This window comes from Aptenodytes forsteri, unplaced genomic scaffold (assembly GCF_000699145.1).
Source record: "Aptenodytes forsteri isolate BGI_AS27 unplaced genomic scaffold, ASM69914v1 Scaffold54, whole genome shotgun sequence".
NCBI classification, from domain to species: domain Eukaryota; kingdom Metazoa; phylum Chordata; class Aves; order Sphenisciformes; family Spheniscidae; genus Aptenodytes; species Aptenodytes forsteri.
The window spans coordinates 651,571-663,098 of record NW_008796044.1 but is presented as its reverse complement, the minus strand read 5'-3'; the positions used below and the strand labels follow the sequence as shown (position 1 = coordinate 663,098).

Here is an 11,528-nt window from a genome sequence, read left to right as displayed (position 1 = left end):
CCATTTTGCATGTTATGGTTTCACCACTATAAACATTTTTTGACTTTATATGAGCCTAGCAAATCCTTGTCCTCTAGATACTCATCCCCTACAGCTGTAGGCGCAAATAATAAAATAGACAGTGATGAGTAGACCCTATAATGCAAAACTAAATGTCCAATTAGAATTTGATGAGGAAGTGTGAAATAAAACACATTAAACAGAATAAGAAGGTGGGACAAGAAATCAATTTCCCATTAAATTCAGTGGTTACTTTTTTCCTGACTCTCAATGTTAAAAGCATCAATTACACACATAATTTACTCCTTTACAGTCCCATTCTGTGTTCAAAGCAAAAACACGCATTACAGAATATGAATTAGCCCAGCCATGACACAGAAATAAGCAGTGCCCTGTAGGTCTCTCCAGGCTGGCTTTAAGAAGTGCTCCACCAATGTAGGCCAGAGGGAAATTGCACTACATGTGGTTTGGGAGAAGGAAGTGATTTTGAAGCAGCCTGCTACTTCACTCAAAGGAAGAGAGAATCTCAGTTGGTGCAGAAGTTATGAAGCTGAACTTGGGAAAAGCCATGGAGGTGTTTGGGATGGAAAGTGAACATGCGTCCCCAAAAGATTTGCCTTTGTGGATGTGACCAGAGGACGTAAGGCTGGTACAACAAAATGCATCCTTCGCTGAGCTTATGTAAGCAGCTAAGCACTGCTTGTGGATGATTTCAGGACAAGTAGGCACCAGCATGATTTCTCTTTTATTTCATCTTGTTAACAGTGTCTTATATGTATGTCTTGAAAATGTGATGCATGTAGAGTTATTTTAAGCTAACAAACACACAAAGATGTTTCATTTGTAGGGAGTGGTGATCCTTCACCCATGCTATTGAGCCATACTTGCAGGGTCTGCAAGTCCCTTACGCTTCACTTCTACCTCCAACAGATGCATCTCCGCCGAGCTGCACGTGGTTTGGACAGTGGTAACAGCAGCCTATGGTCTATAGACATCTCCTCAGCACTGCAAGGGAGAGGAGTCTTCTGGTGTGAGGTAGGATGAAACCGAGCATGCTGAAATCCTGAGATGTACAAAGAAAAGTGCAACACCTGGCAAGAAATTACCCTGCAAACCCATCTCCCTGAACTGGCAGAAATTTACGCACAGAAAAAGTGGGAAAAGAAGTCAGTTACCTCTTTCATCCACCTTCATAACTCACAGTGCAAGTACATCTTAAGAAATGAAGACAGAAAAGTGCTATGAAAAGATTAAGTGATGCATCTAATACTTCAGCAAAACCTCCTTCTGGCGTGTCTCAAGATGCTGTGGCAGCCTGCTCATGTTTGTCTATGTCCTAAACCTTTTGCACTTTGTTCTTAGAGCCAAATGTGGACCACATTATTTTGGGTTGCAAACCACAGACACCCATAAACACTGAAAAGAAGCTAAATGTACAGAGAACAATGGGTTCTTTAATGGGTCTAGGCACCTCTCATCTTAAATCCAAGAGTTCAAAATCAATTCCAGCTGTCTTGGATTGTCCCTTGCTTGTAAAGAGCCTGTAAGTAAATTGTTAATTCAGAATCCCCTAGCTGTGATCATCAATGGACAAAATTTGGTGTTAAACCTTGCTCCAGTCTCTAGAGCACTGGCTCAGCTCTAGGGTACTGGTATCTTGGGTGCTACTTTGTACCCACATTTATCTTTTTGTGACTGTCTTTTTTCAACTAATGGGGGGGGGATAAAACTCATAGCAGTTAATTTCTTCATTTTACATTAATTTACCCTGTTCCCCTTTCTACAATAGCTGCAATATAATGTTGTTTCAGTTGAGCAACGCTTTGCAAATTTGGCTCAAGGAGACACTGAGTAAACAGCTTTTCAGAGAGCTTCAACTCAGCTGTCAGAAGGGGCAGTTTGGTTTCTGTGCAAGCAATACTCGCATTCCAAATTGCATTAGAGAAAAGCTGGTGGGTTTGTACGCATTTTTATTATCAGTTCCAGATTAGGAATCTGATGCTAATTTCTTCTTAAAGCCTATGTTTGCAGTAGAATTTATATTCTAAAACAAGAAAAGGATTGTGATGTTTTTCTCTCACTAGCTCACTCCTTTCTCCCCCGCCCCTGGCTTTACTCCAAGGACCTTTTCTGCTTGTTCGTTACATTCTCAAGATGAAGCACCCGATGGTTACAGCAGTGCTGGTAGTACTGGTGCAGGTTTCTCAGAGTTTCCCTGCCTTGTACCACCAAGGTTGGTGGAGGCTGTTAAGGGAAGGAGGTAGTTGTGGAAAATGTGATTTGGCACTTTGCTCTGAGCCTAAAGACTGTCCAGCCGGGACTGTATTGGACCGTTGCGGCTGCTGTCCTGAATGTGGAAACGTGGAAGGTCAGATCTGCGACTTGGACCAGGGCAATCATTTTTACGGGCAATGTGGGGACAACCTTGAGTGCAGGCTGGATGCTGATGAAGCAAGGTTTGGGGAAGTCCCTGAACCCCAGTGTGTGTGCAAGTCTCAGGAGAGCATCTGCGGACCTGAAGGGAAAACCTACGAGAACATCTGTCAATTCAACAAGGCTTATGCTACGAAAAGAAATATCAGCATGAAACATAAAGGACCATGTGAATCAGGTAATATGTACAGAGGCACTTTCAAACTGAAAAAAGATCTGATTCTTATTTTTAGATGTGTTACTAGGTGCTCTAGTCTAACTTTATTGAACTAATACTGCATTGTTGTTATAATTATCATTATTTTGTTATAATACTACTTTGTGTTAAACATGTGGTTTAGCAGCTGGTACTTAAATCTTGTATGTTATAAGCCTCTATATAAGACTAGTGGATTTAAATCACATGATGGCTAATAAGCCATAGATCTACATACTAGCTCTGCTCTGAATAAGCAGAGTATGAGGTATTTTCTACAAAAATGGTATGTGTAGTTGGGAGTGGGTAAACAGATAGGATAGTCTGGGAGGACTGGACAAGTATTATTTGAAGACTGACTTGATATTAAAGTGGTGATAGCAAGGCAGATCTCATTCATGTATACAGACACACACATATATATGTATGTATATATGTGTGTATGCATGCATGTATCCACCTGTGTGTATATATGGTAATCAGTGAAGTAGAGGCAATTGAAGAAGATAGGGCTTAATTAACAGGTCTGTTCTTTTCACAAAAAAGTCCAAAATAATCAAATTTCAGAATCATCATAAAACCCAGGTAACCCATGAAATGGAAATCTAAAATTAGAACAAAAACAAACTGAAATAATTTCCCTAAAAACATTACAGTGCATGAACAGTTCTCTGCAATGATTGTTAGTGGAAGGATTCTTAGCCGGGTTGTACGGGAGAATCCTGCCTCCTGCTCATATGCTGTTCGCATTCTTCACATTATGACAAGTCTTTATTCCTGGGCACCTTTCACCTCAGTCACATGAATATAAAATGAAAAGGAAAAATGAATGAAAAAATGAACAGGCTTTTGTTTTCTGAACGAGAAATTTTTTTTTTGTTGTTAAAGTTAATGAAATATTTTCTCACATGAACTAAGTCGAAGAGGTCTCTGGGTCCCAAATGGGTCACAGTTCTGGGAATCCAAAATTGCATCTCTGGCAAAGGTCCACATATGAGAGTAACTCGGGTACATTCTACCCACTCCTTGCTAGCAATTTGTTGCCTCCAATTTAGACTCTATGCTGTGCTTTTATATTGAATGAACACTGGATATTGAATACTTAAAAGGAACAGTGATGAACAGCTAATACCAGACTTCTTTCCTCTTTCTCCAGTTGCAAGAGAAACATCCATTAAAGAATCCCTTATTTGCCATTAGGGTATTAAGCTGGGAAATGAGGCTTGTCAGTAAAGAGGCATTCAGAAAGCTCAATATGTACCAGTCCATGGTATGATTGAAAGCCTGTTAGCCCTTGGGTAGGTGTTCTTGTTTGGGATTAAAATAGCACTAGTTCTTGCGGCATAACCCCTTCAGGAAGATTTCAGTTAGAAGTGCCACTCAAGTAGCAACTGATGTTAACTTTGCAGCTGAGGCAGCTGTTCAGGCGTACAGGCTTAAAGCAATTAGCTGCTCTAATTAATTAAACAGAACTGGCCACATTCAAAAAGCTTTAATTTGGAAGTACTATCACTTTTAATTGCTAGTGTTGTCATCCACCAGGCCTTGCAGTCACCCCTGAGGCACATAACGCCGCTCATCAAGCAGGAGGAATGAGCTCGGCTGCTCTGCATGCAGGCATCACCCCCAGCGCTTTCCCACTGCTTCCCTGGGTCCCCGGAAAGCCTGGACCCTCTCTCCAGGAATGCAGAGAAATTTCCTAGGATCGCTCAGCTTACTGAATTGCACAGAAGCCTGGAGGAAAGTTCATAGCCATGTCAGTGCTGTGCAGAGTTTAGTTAAGAAAAATGGGGGCCTGTCTCCTTGGCTCTTGCAGAGGAAAGTGCCCAGCTGGCGTATGAGCCCAGCTGCAGCAGAGCACTTGAGCCTGAGGTGGGTGCTGGGCTTGCCGGGGAGGGGGAGCACAAGTGCCCCTCTCCTCAACCTCTCTAAGCAGCTGGGTTTGCAGATTGTGTTTTAGACCCTGGAAGGAGCCTGGGCCTTTCAGCAAGCAGCAGGGCACAGAGGTGCTACCATGGGGGCACCGTGCCTCGGTCCCCCTTAAGAGTCTACCAGTAAGCCCCCTCTTTGCCGCAACAGCTATCTGAAGCCACACAGTGGGCATGTGAAAGTGCACCGTGATTTAGACTGGATTTTCATGGCTGCAGCTGATGACAAAAGGCAACAGGGAATTTGGCTCTAAGAGTAGCAACCTTGCTGCGGCACTTGCTTTCTGCTGACTCCAATTTGCATGAGAAACAAACACTGAACACTGTGGGGTTTTGGTACCAAGCTATAAATACAACCTTCACTCAACTCAAAGTACTTTGTTTTGTTATTTCTCCTTCAAAGCATCTGCTGTTTCCTATTGATGCCAAATGGATTAATTGTATACAGCAACCAATGAATAAATAAATAACAATAAACTCCTTTCATCAGAAGAGTATAGCCTTTTATCTTTCGTCTGTCACCAGAAAAAGGGGAAGAAAAAGGCCTAGCTCCCTAAAGAAACACTGAAAAAGCCCTTCTTTTCCTGACAGCTAGTTTTGATCAGTTTATCTAATAATTTACCAAGGTTACTAGGTACATTGATTATATACAGATTCTCCACACTTAATCCATCCCCATTCACATTCAAACCTCTCTTGCTGATGATTTCACAAAGTAACAGAACAATCTAGCAGTGATTCTCTGTATATTTAGCTCTGTCACATAATTTATTTTAAATGTAAATTTTGGAGTAAAAAACAAATAAACAATCCACAAAATTTTCTGCCATTTTTATCAAATCAGACATAGGTTAGCAAAAATTAATAGGAGCTAAGGGGGACAAAAAATCATGTATCTAATTCATTAGTCTGGAGTGATATTGGGTTAATGTTGATTGTGAAAGGTGAAGCAGTATTTTGACTTTTCCTGGCTTCTAGTTTATGTCTTCTGTAACACACGAGGATAATTAACGACTGGGACTGTAAAAGGAAAGGAGCAACTACTGCGCATTCACCTCCAGACATTGAGCCAGCAGAATGCTTTCTATAGCTATCAAGAAAAAAATTATCTACTCCAGGAATCAAAATGACAGGTTAGCGTAACAGTAAAGATCTGCTTCCAAAGACACAGTTATGCAAAAAAAGTACACACAGATAGGCATGGGAGAATTTGGCTGAACACAAAATCTGAAACACTCAGAAATGAAGTTTGTAAATTTCTGTTAAAATGTTACATCATTACTTCAATTTTCTTCTGTAAAATACAGCAAAATGGTGTTGTGAGACGCGTATTATTTTATTTCTGAAGGCACTTCAAGTTTGAGTAGATAATGCAAGTATTTATTGTGTGTTCAGATTCAGAAAAGGCAGTTTGGTTAGATCAAAACTGTGGTTCTTTCTACTTGCTATGAGTGTGATCTCACATGGTGCCAGTCCTGGTCAGCCCTGGTCCGGCAAAGCCTTAACTACCTCTGTAAAAGTACTCAGCTGGGTGGGACTCAGACCGTATCCAGACATTTCCATCTGAGCAATCATCTGGATTCTCCTTAGTTAATGGAGGAAGGGGTATTTCCAGTGTGGAATTCATCTTGGTGTATGGTAGACAGTGCTAGACAAACTTCTCATACGTGAACAGCTATAACGTAGATTTGTAATTCAGACCCTTATGTCCTCTAGGCTAAGGATGTGTTTACACGGCGTGGCAAAGCCGGAGACCTCAGCCTCGCATGGCTGAGCCCCGGTTGTGGACAGTCACATAAGCAGGACTCAGTTCTTGGCAATACTTCAGTGTTGTCAGTGTATCCATAGGACACCTGTGTTAGCACCAGAACAAAAGTACTCACCAGTCAACATCTGCCTATTTAAAAAGTTTTTCATGCTGTCTTTGTACAGGAATAATTTAAAGAACTCATGTGAGTCAACATAGACATTTGGTTTCTTTTTTACACTTTAAGCTTAACTACAGTGGATGGATCATTAAAAGGAGTGTGGTTGCACTGAGCTTTAATATTTCAAAGTATGTTTTAACATCAGACCCTATGTGATAAGTTCATAGGCAAAAAATTTCTCATCCAAGATATTCAGTTAATGCTGATTTGAATACAAGATTTTTTAAATAATATACAGATTCTGAATGTACAGGTCTCATGAAAGAACAAGCATTTAAGGGTTTCAGTATCCTAGTTTGAAAATCTTACTTTTGAAGAGTACCAGGATTGTTCAATGAGGCATTCATAAATGGGGAAATTGATACTTTGCTGTATAATTTGTTTGCAATTAATTTTAGTCAGTATGCATTTCATATTTTCTGCACAGATAGCAATCCTGAAAAACTGACAAATGTATTAGAAACTTTGCTTGAAAACCTGGAACAGGCTGTTACAATTTCAAATGCTGAAGCATAAATGCTGTACCTACATATTGATTCAAATAGTGCAAGCAAAAATATATTAATTATTTACTATAAGTTTCTATTTCCAAGCATCTGGGACCTGCACAAAAATAAAAGCAATAATTAAATACAAGTCTAATGGCCCAGAAAATGCATTCATTTTTAAACACTGGTATGGAAATAGAAAGAAAACAGACTTTAGAAGGAAAAACATTTCTTGCTGAGGACAAATAGATCTGGAAAAAAAGCAGAGATCTCCAAAATAGGAAAGCTGTGATAACAGTAAATATGTTATTTTGCTCTCTGCTGCTGAATATCATCATCTCCTGTTAACATTTAGTATGTTCATACATGGTTATAGAGAGATATGTATTTAAATCATGTATGAATGCATCAGGTGATAGTTTATTTTTTCAGTGTCTTCAAATCCCTGGACTGGCTCCCTCTCGTGGTTAACATCAGTTTTTTCTTTGGAAAAAAGTGGGAGAGGATAATTCAGAAGCAATAAATAAACAGTGGAGGGGGATGAGGGTAAGAGAACAATAGGAAACAAGTAAGTGGAAATCTAATAATTATAATAAACATAACATAAAACCTTATAAAAATAATTGGATTTCAATCACTTTTATTACTTGTCTCATAACAAGAACATCAGACGACATTGATAGCAATTGAGGATAAATGTGAAACATATTAATGCTGTTATTCTGTAAGTTGCTGCACTGAGTTTCATGGGTAACAGAGGCAGACGAGATTTTAGGAAGTTCAAGGCATTGATGTACTCAGAAAACAAATTTTGACGAGCTAGCAATCTCAGTATTTTAGCTTTTAAGCTAACCAAAATGAAACAGAAATTAAGAAGAACTATCATGTACCATCAAGTTACTCTGTGATTGTCTGCTACAGAATTTCTTGTACTTTCCTCTGAAGGTCTAGTCGAGTACTGGCTGCTAGACTGGTGGGCCTTGAGTCTAGCCCACGATGACAGCTCATGAGACACAAACTTTTAATTTCAGCTTAAGTTTCACGACCATGTGCAAGAGGAAGGACAGACGGGTCCTTGAAATAAGTGTTTTTAAAAAGCCTGTTCACCCTCTAATGGGACACAAGGTGTCCTGAACTTTAAAAGCTGCTTGGAATCATGTGGCTCTTCATAATGTGTGAGATGGCAAAAGGCAAACTGATTTTATCATGTAAAATAGGAATTAAAGTTATATGCTTTTGTGTTTGCATTGTCTTTTGCTCACTGTCTCCTAAAGCACCATTCTGTCGGTTCTTTGCAGCTCCTGTTATTTCTGTGCCACCTCAGGACGCCCAGAATTTCACAGGCAATGATGTCATTTTTGGCTGTGAGGTGTCAGCCTATCCTGTGCCACACCTGGAATGGAAAAAAAAGGGGAATAAAATGTTTCTGCCAGGAGATGACGCCCACATCTCAGTACAGGTAAAACCTGAGTTTTCCACGTCATACGGTTTGGGATGAGTAGGGGGATTAATCAGTGAATTCCTCCTACAAGATACAATACTGTTGCAATAAAAAGATTTCCAATAGGGGCCCTCTGACTACGTAAAGAATTCTGATTTCAGTCAGTGAAAGGATCATTGCTTTGGCAGTCCAAGCAGAAGAAATAACAGGCAGGGTACCATCCAGCCCGCTTCAGGGAAAGAAAAGATGGAAGATTCTCCTTATGTAGGTATGATTCTGGAAAAACTAAATGAACATATAAATGGGAGCGTTTGCATCCGCATGCCTTCTCCAATGGACAAAGAATATGAACACAGACTATGCAAGGAAATGCATGGAAAATCTAGCTTTCTTGATACACAACCCAAAAGTGAGAAAATCCAATGGCCATGGGGCACAACCTGAACAAAAAGGTAGACAGAAAAAGCACAGAAAAAGCTAATTAAAGTACTAAGAGTACTGAAGTACTAAGAGTGTAAGTAATTTAGAAACGTTTCCAGAGACAGCATAAACACAAGTGGGATGATTAGTGAAATTGAAGTTGCTCAGAAAAAATGGTGCGAGAAGCAACATCCAAATGCTGGTCACCTCAGAGGCTAAACTGAACCCTGTTAACCTATTTCATTAATAAAGTCAGCATAACAGCATTCCTGTTAACATTTGTTAACAGTATTGTGCTGTTTGTTTGGAAAAGAAAGCTCACCCCTTTAAGAGGCTTTAGCTGGAGTAAGTTGAAATCAACTGTCACAAAAGTGTGAAAGCTCATGGTATCTCATGCCAATCCCTTAAAACCTGGATGCTGAGTGCCAGTGTGGTTGGGCCCCTTGGCCCTGAACTCACCCAGACCCACCTGCCACTCTCATCCTGAAGAAATTTATGAGCTTGAGAACAGGTGGTGAGAAGTGGTGCTGGGACAAGAGACAAGAGGAGTGCTGGGAAGCAGAAGCATCAAAAGGACTAGGAATCAGAGCACTGTGAAGGGCAGCGAGGTTTAAAGAGTAGAGCAGAGCAGGGAAAGCATGAACTCGGAGGCACAGAGACAATAGGGTGTTAAAATATAAGGCAGCAGAATCAAAGAGAATCAAAGCATGATGGCAATAAACAAAAAGCAAAGATTGGAACGATGTTTAATCCAGCCACAACTATTTTGAGAAATATCATGGTGTCTCCTAGCTACTTAATTTCATCTCTTTCTCTTCTCAAAGGCAAGAGGTGGGCCTCAGAAGTATGGTGTGACAGGCTGGCTGCAGATTCAAGGCCTCAAAAAATCAGATGAAGGCGTTTACATCTGCCATACCAAAAATAAGTATGGTGCAACATACGCCTCTGCAAGATTGAAAGTCATTGATGGTATTTTTTTTTTTATTTGGATGTGAAGAATATAAAAATGCATACAAGCAGGCTGCAAAGGGCGGGTTTGTCAGCATGCAAATGAAGGACATAAGAAATTACCTAAAGATGTCCTTATTTTAACTTTTCTGCGTGCTTTTCTTTTACTTTATCCCCTAACAGGAGTTTCAGTCCTAGGTATTTAACAGTCGGAAGTGCTTATGAATTCTGGAAAAAAAATACTCATGTTAATATTGTAATATTTTACTGCATATTATACCAGCTTCCCGAAAACAGAAAGCTGTGGATTATAGCCACACAGCCGAGATGTATTATTGCACTATCTTTATCCTACAGAAGTCCTTTGATGTTAGCAGGAGCTCTGCACCCAGAACAACAGCTGCTGTAGCTGAGGGAGTCTTTGAAGCATGGCAGTTCTGCTTAGCTGTTTATTTTTCAAAAAGTTAGGAAGGAAACAGTTGTTGCCCCGTAATGAGAGTGTTTGGAAAGATCTAAGAAATAGCTTTACTATTGTTTTGCATTGGGCCCAGTCCTGCAGAATAACATCCTTCTTCCTCTGGGGAGAACTGGGTTTCCTGGCAAACGCAGGATAAAGACGCATTGTCTTGTATTTGCCTCCTGGTCTAGGGGAGTTTGTCACTGTCTAGTTTGTCACTGACCTTGTTTCAGCAAGTGGTTTTCAAAGCTTTATTGGTGCTGGTCATATTATCAGGTGCATAGGATCCGCAGAAGACTGAACTCATAGTTTACTAGTATTGGGAATTAAATGTATTTTCAACATCTTAAAATGTGAATGATACAGAAATTTGCTCATATACCATGAGCTTTGATGGTACGAGGTCAAGTCATCAGACAAAAACCCTCTCCTTTTAATAGATGACTTAACAAGGATTCAGAAACACTGGCCTTGCCGTACAGATCCAAACCCATACTTTCCTCTTTGTTCCTATCTACAACTAATTTAATCTGGATTCAATTACGTCTTGCAGGCTCATCTCCTGAATTTGCATTTACTGCTGGCAGTCGAAGTGCAAGCTACAGCATTGAATATGGGGACTATTATGACCATTCTGATGATGAAGATGAGGAAGAATATGAATCTGGGGACTATGAAAATTGAAACAACTGAATAATGATTTTTATACTTTTGTTGTCCAATACCTTTCACACTCTGTTACATTTACTAGTAGTCTCTGTGCTGTAAATGGCTCCTCTGATAACACATTCACTTGTGTATCCACCTTCCTGAAATTCAACTCTGGCTGAAGTGTATCATGCTACTTACCAGAAATAAGAACAGTTGTAAAACCATACATTTAGACTGTTAAATAAAATTCTTAAACATGCACCTGTCTACTAAGTATACTGAAGGGATCGCATTTTATATTAATTTTTAAAATGTAAATTATAATTTCTTTCAAACATTCTAATTTGTCTAGCAAAAATGTCCATAGTTAAACAAAATTTTTACCTTGTATCAATTTCCTTTTTTCTATAATGTACGAAGAAATTTCAAGAGATTGTTCACATGGCAACAAGCCTAAGTATGAAGGTTGCAAAACAGTCTTTAATCTCCTCAGTTCCTGTTTTCTCATAAGTTTCAGCAAGATTTTCCTTCTCATTTGAAATTTTCCATGGTTAGTCTCATCAAGGGCGAATTATCTGTCTTTGGGGGGGTTATTTTGTTTACTTTTAATAGATACATGAAGCAATCACAGTCTAAAG

At 39.7% G+C, this 11,528-nt stretch overlaps 1 protein-coding gene across 1 annotated transcript; it reads left to right on the top strand.

Moving 5' to 3' along the window:
- The first annotated feature begins 1,833 nt into the window (after positions 1-1,833).
- LOC103904273 (kazal-type serine protease inhibitor domain-containing protein 1) lies at positions 1,834-11,143 on the top strand. The gene is made up of 4 exons (XM_009285686.1): positions 1,834-2,611; positions 8,272-8,432; positions 9,659-9,803; positions 10,793-11,143. The coding sequence occupies exons 1-4, from the start codon at positions 2,155-2,157 to the stop codon at positions 10,921-10,923; spliced, it is 894 nt and encodes a 297-aa protein (XP_009283961.1). The 5' UTR covers positions 1,834-2,154; the 3' UTR covers positions 10,924-11,143.
- The last annotated feature ends 385 nt before the right edge of the window (positions 11,144-11,528 follow it).